Source organism: Python bivittatus, unplaced genomic scaffold (genome assembly GCF_059951505.1).
Source record: "Python bivittatus isolate LINGU-HERP-01145 unplaced genomic scaffold, Pbiv_v1 ctg000980_np1212, whole genome shotgun sequence".
Lineage (NCBI taxonomy): Eukaryota > Metazoa > Chordata > Lepidosauria > Squamata > Pythonidae > Python > Python bivittatus.
In genome coordinates, this window is record NW_028277125.1 from 47,054,853 (window position 1) to 47,072,006 (window position 17,154).

Here is a 17,154-nt window from a genome sequence, read left to right on the forward strand (position 1 = left end):
TTGGGATCCTGAAAATGCTGCATTATAAAGTGAAAATCTACATATTTAAAATTTCTGTTCTTTATTGTGCTACTTAGATTGTAGATGTGAAAATTCTGAACAAGAAAGAAGATGGCCTAGAAGTTGCAATCCTACCAAACAGTGTTTTGGCCTACCTTCCCACGACGCAGCTTTCTGATTATGTGTCCAATAGCAAGTTGTGGTGGCATTGGCTCAAGCAAGGTGATATTCTCCAAAAGGTTATATGCCTCCATAACAAAGGAGGTCACATTGTATCCTTTTAATTCTTGCCAAAACTTGATATAATTCATTTGCCACCTTATATTGTACAATAGCATGTACTTGTAGCGGTCCTCTCCGAAGTCTTGCGATTCCCAGCCAAATTGCTGTGTAGGGGTGGGGATTGGTTGGTTTTTTCTCCCATGGAATCTGTCTTAAAATTTAAGGTTAGCTGTCTGCATCATGACTTATTCCATGTTTCCCCAGTTTCTTCTGCCTTCCAGATGGACCACACTGGCTGGAAATTCTGCCTCAGTTGAGACACCAGTTGAAGAAGGCTGATTAGGGCGGATGAGGTGCCTTTCTGCTATAACAGTTTTTCAGCTTCTATCACATTGGTAGTCTTCGGTGGAATGTTTGGTTTCTCATTATCAAGTACAAGAAATTGTCAGGCCTATTTCTTTCTCTTTTTTTTTCCTTAATTCATTACATAGATCTTGAGTAGAAAGCCAGCACTGATTTCCTCTATGGAGGAAGAACATGTAGTGAAGAACTTTGCTGACATCCAGCCTGGATTACTGCTTACTGGCTTTGTGAGAAACATCATGTCTTATGGTGTATTTGTGGAGTTCCCATATGGTTTGACTGGACTGGCCCCCAAATCGGTAGGATTTGTTTCACTGTTCCTTATAAAAATTGCTTTATTCAGACACATTGGTCGAGGGGTATGTTTTAAGTTAAAATGTCCTATGCCATATTATTCTTCATAAAATCATAGAGCTGGAGAGAGACTTTTAGGCCATAAAATCCAACCCATCCCCTCCCCCCTTCACTACAGAGGCACATCCATCAAAGGGAAGCCCACCATACCTTTGGGTTATTGGTTCCACTGTCAATTCAACTTCAAGAATTAAAACTTACCTTTGGAGTGGTTTTATAATAGGTTGTGAGTAGGGGCAGAGCTTGAAATTCTGCAGGCAAGATTTGCGTTCAGGAGCCAAAAAATGCCAGTACTTCAAAATATACAAAATTATTCAACTCTGAATGGAATTATGCAACTTTGATTACCTATCAAACTTTAAGCAAGAACAAGCCTGCTACATGCTGGTTCATACTGAAGAGTAGAAATAACTCAAAGGCATCAGGTGAAATAAGAACAAATGTTGCAGTAGCTGGTAGAATTTGTCCTGATCAGCCATTTGGAATGTATTGCTCTCCTCTTGGAGGCCTTGGGGTTGATGCTGATATAATTGTACCCTGTCTCCTAATCACTGCAGTTAATGAGTGACAAGTTTGTGACAGACACAAAAGACCATTTTGTGGTAGGTCAAACTGTACTTGCCAAGGTGACCAGCCTTGATGAAGAGAAGCAGCGCATCCTGCTGTCCCTGAAGATATCGGAGTGCTCTGTTGAGGGGTCTGTTTCTGAGAGCTTCTGCTTACTGCAACAGTACTTTAATGAACTGCAGGAGATCATGAGCTTCATGAGCAATAGAGGTAAAAGTGTTTGGGAATACAAAAGATGGCATGTGAAAGTCTTACGTCAGCACTCGCTATTGTGGTGGCTGCATTGCAGAAAACTATTTTCACAGCACAAGCTGTGCAAACATTTACATTTAAAAAAAAAAGTTGAGAGTCATAAAATTCTGTTTCAGACAAAGTTCGTTGCCTGGTGACTTTCTGTTTTATATATATATAATGATTGGATCTGTTTTGTTTAATTTGGCAATTTCTGTTTGCATGTGCTGTGGATTTTGACAAATCAGAAAAAGAAAAACAATAGTTACTCTCACTTAATCTTTTGCGTTTATCTCCATAATAAGTTAAACACAAGAAGGCAATTTTCAGGTGTCAGTGCTTAAAATGGATCCCTCAGAATTAGGCAACTTGTGGCCCACCAGGTGGCGCTGTCCCTCACTGCTAGGTATTGGAGTTCAACCTTATCTCACAGGTGTTGCCCATTTAGCTCCCATCAGTACTATCCATTTACAGTAGTACTATGCTGAGTATTCTAGGGAGCTGAAGGCCATAGATTGCTATTTTTGTCTTATTCTGAGAGATCTAACTTAAGGAAACTTATTAGGGGAACTTAATTATTATGACATTGAAACCTTCATCCAAAGATGAAGATAAAATGTACATTAACCTTATACACTTTCAGAATGAAAAACCAAGCTGCCAATGAGAGTTAACTCATTTTCTCCTTATCAGCAGATGATTCCAGTGTGGATAAGAAGCTGTCCAAATTAAGAGTGGGGCAGAGGCTGGAGCTGGTAGTTACCGAAGTTAAGGCAGATGGTTCGGCAATTTTCAGTGGCCCGTGTGTTTGCGGTTTGACTGTAATAGCCATTCACAGCCAACTTGGAGGTACAATATTTATTCCCCCCCCCAACTCTTGCTTGATCTCTGTCTTGTTTGTTACCTGGAAAATGAATCACTGATTGCAGAAGAGTTACATCTTTTCAGAGGGATAGAAACGAGGAATGAGATAATGAGTACACAAGCGACCAAGTGAATTTTGGATTTCCCTCCTCTGTGCTAGTAAAATTATAGCCCAGTTAGATAGCAGCAGTTTTCCAGCTTTGGCTGATCGCAAAAAGCTAAACAGGGAGGGACCTATTTAGTACTTTGAGTCCACCAGGAAAGCCCAGCGTGTAGAGTAGACAGGGAAATAAAAACAAATCCCAGAAGAAGGTGATGGCTAACTGATTCCGTATTATTTCCAGAAAGCTACTTAGGTTTATGAAGTCACTGGGAATTGAACTTGTTCTTTGTGTAGTAAGGGTGTAATTTAACTAAATAAGTTTCTTGTGTTAGGGCACCATTAATTGTTGCTTTCTTTAGCTGAACATGGAACAATTATCTTCATCTAAGTACTGTTTTTTTAAGGCAAAAATATTCTTGAAGGTCAAAAAGCAAAAGCTGTAGTTCTCTGTGTTGATCTTCTGAAATCAAAGATCTATGTATCTCTTCGAGAGGAACTGCTGTCTCCCAAAACCAAGAAGGTATGATATCCCCATATTCTTTTTTACACTTAATTCTAAGGTAGATACATGCTTATTTCAGTGATGATAGAAGCTAGAAAAAGCATTATTCTGACAGTTACAGAAATGGACAAGTCTACACAATGGAGTGTCCCGCTAGGTTGTATAATGTCTTTTTAAAAGATATTATAAGATATCAAGAGAAAGGAAAAAATATTAGTCCTTTCCTATGTCTTAGAGGGACTTAAAAGTGGTGTTGATTTAAGTTACAGTATTTCACATATTATTTAACCTTTGGGGAATAATAGCATCTGTTAGAATAAATCCCACATAGGTGCATGTCTGGGAATATCTTAAGGGCTTCCCTTCATCCGAACCTTAAGCATTAATTGCTAGTCTTAATACATTTTAATGTTTGGGGGGCTTTTTCTCTTCACAGTTCTATAGCCTAAAAGTTTAAAATGGTATATCCCTAGAAAGTTGTAATAAATTCTCAGATATGACTAAAAAGTTGTGGAATTGCTGGAGTTTTTTCAATGAAGGATAAAACATAAGTCTGAAATGGGGCAAAGCGAGTATATTACATCTGTAACAGATTTTTCTTTGGCTTTCTGAATGTAATTTCTATGTATTTCAGTTAATCCTGAATTCTCAATATGAGGCTGTTGTGCAGCACGTGGCTACAGAGCATGCAGTTGTTTCGTTGGTAGGAACAGGTCAGCTGATTGCAATCCCTGTGGCTTCCCACTTGAATGACACATTCCGATTTGATTCTGAAAAACTGAAGATGGGACAGTCAGTCAAAGTGTTTCTGAAAAATATACAGCTTGGTGATCATGGGATGTTACTTGCTGTGCAAAGTTCAGGGAAGACAAAAAGTGTAATCAGATCACGTCATGAATCTGAGACATTAGAGGACAGATCACCTAGGATGAAACACTTGCCAAGCTCAGGAGATATAGTCAAAGGAACTGTTAAGTCTGTCAAACCCACCCATGTCTTAGTGGCATTTAATAATCGGTTGACTGGCTCCATTCATGCATCCCAGATCCTGGATGATGTTCCCGCAGGCGCCTTTCCAACATCATTATTAAAGGTTGGACAGAAGATTACTGCCCGGGTAATTGGGGGTAAAGACATTAAAAGTCACAAGTAAGACAACATTTTCTATATTTCTTATATTGTAGCCAACAGTTATTTTCATTGTGGTTCAATCGGCTTGCAAGCACAGCATTTCTCATGCATTTGCTGTTTTGTTTTTTAATTTTAATCCTACCTCTAGATAATTTATTTGTTACATTTATTTATTAGACTTATTTACCTCTCCCCACTTTCCTTCAGGGATACATACCACTCCATCTCCTAATTTTTCCCACAACAGTAAGAGCCATGTGGAAATCCCAAGATCACCCAGTCAGTTATTATGGCTGAGTTTGGATTTAGACCTGAGTTTTCTCATTCTTAGTCCAATGTTTTAAGCACTATGATCTCTATTCCCATCTAAGTACCCACCCATTTCAATCCAGAGGAAAAGAAGGCAGTCTGGAATTCTCCCCTGGTGAAAGAAGTTAAATACAGTTATTTTTTCCCCTTCCATTTGTGTTAAAGTCAGGTCTTATACAGCTTAACATTGCGTTCTCCCTTTTGTATGGAGAAAACTCCTTGTGGCTGTTAGTCTATATGTTCAGAGTCAGGGTGTCTTTTTTAGGAGCAAGCGGAGATAAGGATTTGAAAATCTGTCCAAAGCTGTGTGACTACAATTCAGTTAGGTTGCCATGAACAGTTGAAAAGCCTCAGTGGACTTTCAAATTTAAATGTGCTTTTCTATTATATGAATATTTAAGAAACATCTCTTTAATACTTGCAAATGTATCCCCTAAATTAAAAAGGTTGAGGTTGACAAAAGAAGAAAGAAATCTGAAATGTTTGAATTTTGATATATTTATACAGACCCAAGGTCTTATGAGCCAGTTTGGTGTAGTAGTTAAGGCACCAGGCTAGAAACTGGGAGACTGTGAATTCTAGTCCTGCCTTAGGCATGAAGCCAGCTGGGTGACCTTGGGCCAGTCACTCTCTCTCAGCCCTAGGAAGGAGGCACTGGCAACCCACTTCTGAAATCCTGGCAAGAAAATTGCAGAGACTTGTCCAGGCAGTCGCCAGGAGTCAGCAGTGACTCGAAGGTTTGCGTTCACACATGTACATGCGCGCATGCACACACACACACAGGGTCTTACAATTTATGTTGTGTATTTTTTTGTAACCAGGAGAATACTGCATTTGACAGATACTGGACTTGCAAGCATTTGGGTTCTTGGGAAACAAGCTTTATATAATTGAAGAACATTTTTTTTCTTCCGAAAAAAGATTATTTTTACAGATAAGCACAGCTATTAGAAATGTCTTGCATAGTATGGGATATATTTCCTTTTCTTGAAATGAAGATGAACCTAGTCTAACATTAGCAGGTGAAAAGCTGCTGACTTGTGTATTTATTAGTATTCTGCAAATATGTTAGGTGAATGAATTTGCTGTCTCTATTTTTCATGATTCCAAATGGTGTTCATATGCTAATATGCTCTTGACTTACAGATATTTGCCCATCACCCACACCCACTTCACCCGTACATTCCTAGAGCTCAGTGTCCGACCAAGGTAAGGAAATCTTTCAGTACAATGCTAAGGCATTCAGATGAAGCCTCGGAACATGTTTAAAATGTTAATCCACCCTCTAAACTTTCCTTTTAGGTATAAATACCAAGGGCAATGTAGACATTCTGCTTCTAAGAATCATGGAACTGTATGAGGGAAACATGTTAGACACATGGATTAGATGTGGAGATGACTTGGTTATTTTACATGCTTCTAAGTTCAAATATGCAATAACTAAATGATTGGTGCAGACTACTGAATTTCTTGGCCAGTGCTAAAATGGTGGTGTACACTGGAAGAAGCTGGCCAACAATATTATAGCCTGGAAGTGCAGAGTGGGAATTTGATTTAGAGATATGGGAAAGGCCATGGAGTGGATCTCAAACTACTTGTTCCTCCCAGCATACACGTAGCTGAAAAAGCTGTCAGAAATACTGGGTTGATAATATTTTCTGAATTCATTTATTTATTAAATTTGTGCCGTACCCAGTCACAGTTCCCAGTGACTCTGAGCTATTCACAAAGAAAAAACACAAACAATAACAATAAAAACATATAATAATAAAAACAAAAATAGCAAAACAGGGCAACAAAACATACACTCCTCTGATGGAGCTTCTACTAGTAGGGTGAGGGCCACCCAGATCTCGGGGGAAGGAGACCTCATTCTGGAGGGCAGGTGCTGCAACAGAGAAAGTGAGCTTCCAGGGTCCTGATAGAATGGCATTGTTTAATCAAAGGAACCCAGAGCACGCCAACTCTGTTGGATTGAATCAGCCAGGCAAGTGCACTCCAGGTTCCTTTGATTAAATTCTAGAACAGATCAAGCTAATTTGTAGAACTAATTTACTTGGTTCCTACATTTCGTTCTACAAATAAAGCAGAATACACAGAAGGGGTCTTTCTTATCTTCCCTTTTTCTCTCCAGCTTCTGGGCCCTACCTTGAGATATAGCATTAAAGGAAGCATATAGGAAGAAAAAAAGGTACAAATGGCTTTGTGCCTACCATAAATGGAGTAACAATTAAAAATCAGTCATTATTCGTAGGTGATAGTCGTGCTATTCTAATCTGAACAAATATTTCTAAATAACCCAGAATGTTCATGTTAGATAAGAATCAGATAAGTTTGTAACATGTATCTTAGTATTTAAATAGACATGTGGCCTTGAAACTGATTGTTCCCAAATAATTTATAAGTAGAAGATACTTTGCAGAGAAGGGAGAAATCAGAGGGCCAAAGTAGTGTGCCTGGGTATAACTATTTTACCTTCTCTTGTGATCAGTGAACTGAAAGGGGAAAGCAAAGCAGCCTTGTGTGCTGAAAATGACAGCCCAGAAGGAACATTGAAACCTGGGGAGATGGTGACATGCTATGTTAAGAAGGTGAGACCAAGAATTTTTCAACATCTGTACAATGGGGATTTTTTCTTCTTTTCTTTTAACTTTGAAATACAGTGAAATGTATGATTTTTTTAAAAAAAATCACTTGCATCTTTTTCTCCAAAATTATTATTTTAAAGAGTTAGGAATATTTTGAACTTTTACTTTTTACCTTGTTTTATGTTCATATGTGTGTGAGGTTAGGTGCAGGCAATGCTGAAATTCTCAAAAGAATTTTAGCACTTGTTAGCAGTTATGTTTATAAACTATCTGTCTTCTTCCAATGAAATGCTGAAGTAATTTGCTCTCTTGTGTCATTTATTTTCTCAGTACAATGTCTTAAAGAAGTGGCTGGAGGTGGAAGTTACTCCTTCCATCAGAGGGAGAGTTTCACAGCTGCTGCTTTTTACGAATCCGAAGGTAATTGCTAAGGGATAAGAGGTACAGGATTCTTAAGCACGGGAGGCTACTATCAGTAATGTGAAAATTTATCATTTGGTAAAAGACAACAGCATTAAAATGTTATACACCACACCTTACATTATGGTATAGTGTGTCATGATTATAATTCTGTTTCCTGTTTCTATGCTATTAAAAGTTCTAGGGGATAACAGTATTAATCTGATTAAACTTTAAGATCCCATAAGATCCCCACAACATGCATAACCCAGTTATTGGTGGTTTGTTAGCACACAGAAGTCACCATTATGGGAACAGAGTTCCCCCACCAACTTTCTTTAAGAAGTGGTTAGTATTGTGAGTCTTATGCCAGAGAAGTATGGGAAATATTTATATTACTAGCCGCTTTCTCATTAGCTAGGCAGAGAGTAATCAGAATGAATTAGCTTAGCCCTATGGATGACTGACTCTTTGGGGCTAATCTAAGTGTTTGGTGGCTTGTTGACTATCAGTTTGACACTCCCCCTCTCCATTGACTCAGTTAAATGTTTTAGGTTTCTGTTCTAGTTAGGCCATCTTCTGTGAATTCTGTACCTTGCATAAAAGCATTTTTACATAGCCCATAATTTGCCTGTAACAGGGTTGTTGCATTCTCTGAGAGTTAAGGAGCAGAAGTAGACACATGAAGCTTTAATTTGGTTCTTCATGCAGAAAACTTTAAGATTTCTCCCTGAGCATTTACTAAATAGCTATATAGCTTGAAGCCTATGCTTAGCCTTAACTCTCCAGTTAACTCTTAACTCTTAATGTCTCTCAAACAGCTTTTGCAGTAGTCCAGAACATTTCGCAGAAATTTCCTGTAACTGCACATTTACTGTGGATCTCTTGATAACTCAGGATTTTTTTGCAAATACCATGAGCATCTTTTGATAGTAGTGTCTATTTCTTTTCATTCCATCAGGATATAAAACATGCCAGAAAATGCTTCAAAAAAGGACAGGCATTGACTGCAACAGTGACTGGTTGTGATATTTCTGGAACCAAACTCTCTCTGTCACTAACAGGTATAATTAAACAATAAACAATGCATTAAAATCGGAGAAAGAGGTATTTTGCCAAATTACAGTTAGTGGGTATGGTGCCCAGGGCCAGGAAAAGGTTGCTGACTCCATTCACTGGGAGCAAGTGGTACAGAAATTATAGAAAGAAATTATTTTCTTTCTGCTGTTGGCAGTTTGATACAATCTTTTGCACACTGGGGTAGAATTTCTAGCCCCCTAATTGGGACTGGATGAAACCTTTTGTACTTGGGAATTGATCTAAGGTAGGCTTGAAAATTAAGAATAGCAATCTACTTAATAATCTCAAACATCTTAAAGGTACTGTATAAGAAAGTGTGGTATATAAGAGTTATATATAGTGTCTGATCATTCTGAATTTCCTCAGGCATTCATTCTCTAGAGAAAGGAACAATCACATTAGGCAGTGTGAAACGAATGATTCCACATGTTGGTCTGCATATTACGCTTCCATTTGGAAGGATTGGCAAAGTCAGTTTTTTCCACCTAAGTGATTCATACACTGAGCAGCCGCTAGAAGACTTCAGCGTTGGAAAAATCGTCAGGTAAGAGCCTTCTGCAAAAGCTTTAAATAACTGAAGGTAATTACCTTTAACAGTGACCTTTTCTCCTGATTATTCCTTACTTTTAGATGGCTAATTTTATATTACATTTTGGCTTGTGGAATGTTTCAGAGTAATATCAGTGCCAGTTTAAAGTTAACCAGGTCATATTGAGATGTTGTATGTGCTGATTGCTTAGAGCAGTTTTCTCCAACCTAGTGCCTTTCAATCTGTTATGAGCATAATTCCCAACCAGCAATGCCTGTGGAAGCCTGGGAATTATGCTTCCAGTGCATTTGAAGGGTACCAGGTTGTTACAAAACTATATTTTGGATTCCCATTTTCAGATCATTTATTTTCTTAAGCTACTTTGAAAACAGATCTTTTGTTTTGACTGCCAGTGTTTCCTGATGGATCCTTGCTTAGAAATAATTTTATAAAATTATGTTTTTATTTTGAAGATTTATACCCTGTACTCCCTTTTAAAAAAGAAAATGTCAAGGTGGCTAACTATAAAAGGCAGAGCTGAATTATTTAAAAGCATAATTCACAAATTATTACAGCAACAGTAAAAAAAAACATCAAATGTCATCTGTGATTTAAAAAATAACTTTTTAAAACTAATTTTGAAAAGTTCATTAAACGAGGGAGAAGATAAGCCTCTCCTGGAAGGGATTTCCAAAACCTAGATGCACTCATAGGGAAATTCCTCTTCATAGTCCCAACCAGATGTATTTCTGGGGATGCTAAGAAATGTAGGAAGATCCCTGAAGATTACTGCAGTAGGCAAATCAGCTTGTATTAGAAAAGGTGATACTTCAACCACCCCAAATCTAAACCCTTCAGGGCTTAAATATCATCAGTGTCTGAAAGGAAACAAATCAAAACTAATGCATGTATTTCAGTAAAGGAGTTACATGTTCCTTTATGCTACATTTGATAACCTTGCCACTTTATTCTGGATCAACTCTTCCAAGTACCCCTCAAAACCAGTATTATGTACAGTGTTTTGGGATGCTCCAGCCATGATACATCTGAGGCAGTGTTTCTGAACCTCAGCAAATTTAAGATGTGTGGACTTCAACTCCCAGAATTCCCCAGCCAGCCATGCTGGCTGGGGAATTCTAGGAAATGAAGTCCACTCCTTAAAGTTGCTGAGATTGAGAAACACTGATCTAAGGCATGTATAATGTAATCACCTTCTTTTTCTTTTAGTAGGCATAACCACATCTGAAGTTGTATACAAGGTTACTTTTTCCTTTTTCTTATATATAGATGTTATATCCTTTCCAATGAAGACAATGCAGTAAAAGTATCCCTCCGGCCATCCAGGTAAGGAAATACTACCTCATATACTATCAGAAGAAATATCTGCTCTTAGTCCTAATGCAATTCCATTGTATTATAAATGTCCATTTAGAGAAGAGTATGGGATTTGACACTGTCCAATTTATTTTGCCTATGCAAGAAGAAAGCACTTTACTAATTCTCATATTTATTTTAGGATAAATCCCAAAGGCCATCATAAAGTTGAAGATCCTGAAATTGCTTCCCTTGATAACATTCAGAATGGTCAACTCATCAGAGGTTATGTCAAATCCATTGCAGCATCAGGCATCTCTTTGGGGTGGGTTTTGTTTGCTGATCATAAAAGTAAATTGGGATATTATCTCACTTCTGTGTGTGCCTGTTAGTGTGTGTGTATTTGAATCCTATCAGATTTAATGAATAGTTTTTTTAAAAAAAATGTTTGCCTATCAGTTTGTTTAAAAATTAAAAGTGTTCCATTTATGAGAAAGATGTGTTCTGTAGTTCTGTATATCTATGCAGACATATTCCTTAAATCAGGCAGCTTTTTGTTTTTCATACCATCAGTTTTCTGAGAATAATTATTTGTGTTTGAAAAAAACACTGTTACTTTTCTATCCCATATGGCAACTAGAGAAGCACCAATAATATAGAACTTATATTCTTCTTATAGATAGTGTTGGCCGTATGGATGCAGCTTCTGTATCCTTGTTATGTCCATGGACTTATTGTATTTTTTTAGCTGTGTCATGGGCACCATTTCAAAATGCATGATTTATCTTTTGAAGTACACTTGAGCATTAGAATTCACAGTCTTCTTTCTTGACAGGTTATCTGATTCAGTGGTGGGTCAAATTCCACTTCAATATGTCACCCCATTCTTTGTGCCAGATCAGTCACTATGTATGAAATACATACATATAGGCCAGTTCCTCACTGCCAAAGTTCTCAGGTAAGTGGGATATTTCCCCAAAGCAGCATCTCCTTTGAGGTGGCAAAATGAATGGGAGGCCCGGGGGTGGGGGGCAGTAAAATGTATGATTAAGAGAGGTCCATAGCTTAAGCAGGCTATAGTGCTTTGGCAAGTTGTATATGTGTTTTACTTTATGTTAATTGTTTTATAAAATGATCATAATACTATCATACTGAAATGGTGTGAAGCTGAATAGATTAAAACTGTAAAGCACTTTGTACAATTAAGAGGGTACCGTAGATTTCATAATTATGCTGGTTCTCTCTCCTGCCACTTCGGGTGTTCTAATCATTCTGCAGCATAAACAGACAAGAAAACCTTGTGGAGCTCTCACTCCTTCCTGAAGACATTGGGAAGCCAAGCATTATTCCATGTGATGAAAAGCCATGTAGCGAAATGGATACACCCTCCCAGAAATCAAGCAATCAGAGGAGGAAGCTCTCTGAAAGCAAGCAGGTATCTATCCTGGAAGAGGCTTTAGGGTTGATAGAGGCAGAGATTGGGAAGCGTTTTTAAACAAATATAGTTGAAAAACCCTCTTTCTATTACACGTGTCCAAAAATACATATTAATTTTTAAAATTATTAACACTTTCTTCTCTTTCAATGACAGGAAGCAACGCCAGCAAAAAAGAGAGCTTATTGCACTGAGGACGGTGATAGTGGTGTTGAGGTGTATTATCGGGAAGAAGAGGAGAAGGAGAAGAAGCATAAGAGAAAGTTGAAGGTAAAAGGCTGCAGGAAAGGGTAGGCCTTTTGACAGGTGAGGGCCATATTTGTGAACCTAGTGGGATGATGGGTGCGAGTACATATTTCTGCTTTTCTTTCAGCAGGAAAAAGAAGTTCCAAGACTGAAGGTTTTAAGCAGCTTTAAGTGGGAGGAGGGCTTAAATGTGCTGGATGCAACCACGTTGAGACCGACGGAGCACAGCTCAGACAGCGAGGAAGAAGATGAGACAGAATCCGTGGTATAGTATTTCTGTACTGTTTGCTCTTGGGATTGATTGTATGTAATTGGCAGTTAGGTGTAGTTGCCTTTCAGTTATCTTTCTGTAAAAGAGCCCATGTAGTTGGGGACGTGTGTGTGAGATTCTTTTCTTTATAAAGTTAAGTGATTGTGGTATAGCCAGCCATAAGAAAAATCCCTGTGGCACTTTCTGAATTTCTGTCTCCCCTCCCCCAGGTGCAGGTTTCTTCATGACAGGAAGTTTGTTTTTGAGAAGAGTGTCTGGGATAAAGCATATCCATGCACATATACATATATACAATAATATTTTTCTGAGATATGTAACTCTGAAAAGGGAATACTTTTGTAGGCACAGCTAATTTTTTATGTCTGCGGATTTTTGTTTTTACTTTTTAAAGTTTTGTGGCAGTTTCTACAACACTTAAAAACACAAATAAATATAAAGAGGGGAGGAAGAAAGAGTTCTAAGTTTGGAAATGACAAAAAAATAAAATAAAATGTTTAGTTATACCCCTGTTCTCCAAACCCCCTTATCTGTCCTCCATGTGTCTGTGGCTAACATGGACATTATTTGCACTGCAGAATATTGTATCATATTAGCCATGGATATAAAGGTGGACAATGGAATAATGCAAAGGGTGGCATAATGACAAGAAGGACTTTTGTGGCACAGTTGGTGTTAAGAATAAGTTTGAAAGAGATAGAGTGTCATCCCTCTATAACAAGGATAGAAAACTTCTAACTCACTGATCCAGTCTAGACTACCAAGACACCCCGTCGGTTCCACTGCCTCACAAATGAGACCTGTCTCCTGACTGGGAAACCAGCACTTTAAGGCACTAGAATTTCTCCCAAAGGAGTAAAATACAAATCAGGCAAAGCCAGTTCTTACATAAGCAGCATTTAAAAATGCTTCCAGCTGGGTGGGCTTTCAAATGCCACATCCTTAGCGATTTTCCCATTTGGAAGAGCCACTGGATAGGATCCAGTTTCAGGGGTTGGCACTTGGAGGCCCATTCAGTTGGGAGCACTTTCAAGCAACTTCTGTCTGGAAGAAGATGTAAGGGTGCTTCTGGGGCTTTAAACAGATCCTCCATAAGAGACATGTGAAAAGGGCAGGGTTTTTGCCATGACCTGTACTATCATCTGGCCCCTAGAGCAGTATCTGGCTCTTGGATCCACCCCACTTTGTCTTATGTTATTGTCGTGGGCGGCTTTAAGTCCAATTCGGAGTCAGAGTCGGAGGCTGCACCAGATGAACAGGAGGCTGAGCTGTCAGAGGTGGGGTTGGACAGCTTGCAGCTGGAGTTAGTCTCTGATAATGAGGTGGAAGATGTGGAACCTCCTGATGTGAGGATGAGGCGCATGGAAAAAAGAATGTTGCAGAGGCGTTTGGTGAGGCTACTCGCGAGAAGGGAGCCTTGCCCTCCAAAATGAGGAACACCAGATGTCGTTATAAATGGAAGGGGAGGCTTCAGGGATGACAGCCATCTAGTACCCCCTCCTGCCTCATTTGTAATTACTCGTGTCTTGTTGTGTCTTGCCTGTGTCTCTGCTGCTGGGTGTCCTGTCTCATGCTACGTTGTGCTTCTGCACTGCCGGACCAGACTCAAGAAAGCTGCTGTCAGGCAAGCTGCTGCTGTACCAGAGTATAGACTCCTTTGTGCGTGTGTGTGAGCGCAGCAGGATCACAACAGTTATCTTGCAGCACTGCAGGTTTTCCAGTGGTCAAGGTCTTTCTCTTTTTTCTTTTTTTAAGGCCAAGAAGCAAACAAAAAAGAAGCAGGAGCTGGAGAAGCAAAAGGCAGAGAAGGAACTCTCCAAGCTAGAAGCTGCCCTAATGGATCCCAAGCAGCAGCCACAGACAGCAGATGACTTTGACCGTTTGGTCCTTGGCAGTCCTGATAGCTCCATCCTTTGGTTACAATTCATGGCTTTTCATCTCCAAGCTACAGAGATAGAAAAAGCTAGAGCTGTTGCAGAAAGAGCACTTAAGACCATCTCCTTTAGGTGACTTTTCTTATCTGTTGACCTTTAGTTTACTTGGTAACAGCTCACATCCATGCTGTATTTTGCTTGATTGGATCTTAAAATAAAATACTTGCAGAGTAAGGGGAAAATGCAACTTTTCTCTCTTACCTGTCTCCAAATACACCAGTAATTCAGTACAAACTAGCCAGAAACAAAATGAGAGGAATAGCAACATCAAAAGACAGCTTTGGTCTTTGTATAGTATTTTGTCTTCTTTCTTCTTCAGAGAGGAACAAGAAAAGCTGAATGTGTGGGTCGCTTTGCTGAACCTGGAGAATATGTATGGCACAGAGGAAGGACTGATGAAAGTTTTTGAAAGAGCAATTCAGTACAATGAGCCTCTGAAGGTCTTCCAGCAATTGGCAGACATCTACAGTGCTTCTGAGAAATATAAGGTGATGCCAGTTACAGCAGCATGATAAAGAGAATGATCATTTTTACTCATCTGTGTGTGTGTGTGACAGGAAGAATACTTGTCTCATCTTAAGAATGAATGTACCTAAGCTGGTCCAGCTTGTCCTAGACTTCCCTTTATGCTTTGGACTTGTGGATGTTGCATCTGTTTGGAGCAGCAGGTAGCTTATCTCTACATGGCTCTTTTCAGTGTCAGATTATTGCCTCTTGCTCTGGATGATTGGATGCAAAATGTGCTCTGGGACCTATGAAATCTATATTCGAAGATTGCAGAATTGGCAGTTGATGATGAAGCAGCAGCATATGTAGTTATATATTAAGCTTGTGCTCAGAGAAGCACTTCATTAAATAACTTACACAGGCTTAATGTATATTATTTCTTTTTGTAAATATGAGAGAAGATTTCCCCCTCAACCCTTTGGTACTGAATTTAGAATTGCTGGTCAGATTCTAGAGTAGCAGTTGGCATTCTGAGCAGATGTTGAATCATTAAAGCTTGGGGAATGTTTTAATAGTGTAGAACTTTTAAGACTGAAAAGAACAGTAGACAGCTGTGTTCAAGCTGTGTCTGTTTATCTGTTCAGCCCCACATAAACATCTAAATCTCTTAGCATAAGGGTAACTACTAGCCATTTCTATCATGATTAGAAGATAGGATAGGAAATCCAGGAGTATTCCTAGTATATGTTTGTGAAAGCAAGCTAGAATATCCTTTGTAATTTAGGAGCAATATGAAGTAAAAATGTTTGCATATTTAGGATGAGCCTTTGTCCTTTCTGCTGATCCATTCAGGAAACTGATGACCTATACAACACAATGCTGAAACGCTTCCGTCAGGAAAAGTCTGTGTGGGTGAAATACACTACTTTTCTTCTGAAACGTGGTTTGGTGGAGGCAGCTCACAGACTTATGCCACGTGCACTGAAATGCCTGCCAGACAAAGAGCGTAAGAGTTATTTGGTTTCTCTTCTCTTGAATAGTGATCACTATATCTTCCCCATTGGGCCATCAATTAGATTTGGGTATATTAATATCTATGTTATCTATATTATAACAATCCACATCTTTGCCTCTTTCAGTCATTTTCTTCCATTCCCATGAACTTTTTACCTCCATTTCTTAATAAATTTATTCTTTTTTTCTTTCAAGTTAATACAGAGAAACAAATTCAGTATGCACTTTTTAATAAACAATTAGACCTTTCCACCTTGTTTGCTAATCTGCTCTGAGAATTCCTCTAGTGAGGATGTATCTTACAGCATATTTCTAAATAATAGCTGCATCTTTAGACTTTAGGCAAAAGTAATAATGACCAGTGGAAAGAATCCTTTAAATTGTTTCTTCTTCTTGTTGCAGATGTGGATGTGATTTCAAAGTTGGCACAGTTGGAGTTTCAGTTTGGTGATGCAGAGCATGGCAAGGCCATGTTTGAAAACATCCTGAGCACATACCCAAAACGTACAGACATCTGGTCAGTGTACATAGATGTAATGATAAAATATGGCAGCCAAAAAGAAGTCCGGTGAGTATTAGCATGTGCGTGAAGGCTAGGATTCTAAGTTTCCAGCAAAGAGGCAAATGCAAGCTTGGGAATGTGTATTAGCCTTAAAATTAAAGCAAGCAGGGAGGCTGGATTTTGGCAAGGAAAAGTTACAATGAAGGCTTCAGGGTACTAGATGAGAAACCTAAAGAATTTGTACCAGAAGTATGTTTCCTATAGGAGGAATCCAGCTAACAATTTTAGTCATTTTAAATAGAAAAAGTTCAGAAAATATGAGATTAAAAACTGTGTTCTGAATATTGTTTTGGGTTTTTCACAGGGATATTTTTGAGAGAGTGATTCACCTAAACTTAGCAGCAAAGAAGATGAAGTTTTTCTTTAAGCGCTATCTGGAGTATGAGAAGAAGTATGGCACGGTGGAAACAATCCAGGCTGTTAAGGCAGCAGCATTGGAGTATGTGGAATCCAAGAACAGCCTTGCTGAGAACTAACCTTTACGGTAGACAGACTTTGGGGTCTTGCTTTCAATCCCAGTATGTTGAAAAGGGAAGCAGACATTTTTGCATTTCCCAGTGATCTCAATAACAGATTGGATTAGTCAGGACCAGAAGTTATTAACACCGTAATTCATGTAAATGTTTTATACCTTTTATACTCTTCCCCCCAAATTTAAATAAAATAATTATATATGTAGCCTTATTTGATTC

General features: G+C 38.7%; 1 protein-coding gene across 5 annotated transcripts in view; it reads left to right on the forward strand.

Annotated features, from left to right (window-relative positions):
- The window catches only part of PDCD11 (programmed cell death 11), a 34,591-nt gene extending 17,451 nt beyond the window's left edge, over positions 1-17,140 (forward strand). For 2 of the 5 annotated variants that reach the window (XM_015891604.3, XM_025163427.2), the window contains exons 15-36: positions 78-272; positions 714-884; positions 1,497-1,716; positions 2,431-2,586; positions 3,109-3,224; positions 3,841-4,355; positions 5,793-5,855; positions 7,138-7,237; positions 7,565-7,654; positions 8,595-8,697; positions 9,080-9,257; positions 10,530-10,586; positions 10,759-10,881; positions 11,392-11,514; positions 11,835-11,991; positions 12,148-12,261; positions 12,365-12,502; positions 14,261-14,511; positions 14,759-14,927; positions 15,739-15,892; positions 16,303-16,468; positions 16,767-17,140. In XM_015891604.3, the coding sequence (XP_015747090.2) occupies positions 78-272; positions 714-884; positions 1,497-1,716; positions 2,431-2,586; positions 3,109-3,224; positions 3,841-4,355; positions 5,793-5,855; positions 7,138-7,237; positions 7,565-7,654; positions 8,595-8,697; positions 9,080-9,257; positions 10,530-10,586; positions 10,759-10,881; positions 11,392-11,514; positions 11,835-11,991; positions 12,148-12,261; positions 12,365-12,502; positions 14,261-14,511; positions 14,759-14,927; positions 15,739-15,892; positions 16,303-16,468; positions 16,767-16,938 (3,531 nt within the window). In that variant the 3' untranslated portion in view covers positions 16,939-17,140. The remainder of the gene's footprint in view (positions 1-77; positions 273-713; positions 885-1,496; positions 1,717-2,430; positions 2,587-3,108; positions 3,225-3,840; positions 4,356-5,792; positions 5,856-7,137; positions 7,238-7,564; positions 7,655-8,594; positions 8,698-9,079; positions 9,258-10,529; positions 10,587-10,758; positions 10,882-11,391; positions 11,515-11,834; positions 11,992-12,147; positions 12,262-12,364; positions 12,503-14,260; positions 14,512-14,758; positions 14,928-15,738; positions 15,893-16,302; positions 16,469-16,766) is intronic. The other 3 variants (XM_007423239.3, XM_007423238.3, XM_088131676.1) reach the window with 3 other exon arrangements.
- The last annotated feature ends 14 nt before the right edge of the window (positions 17,141-17,154 follow it).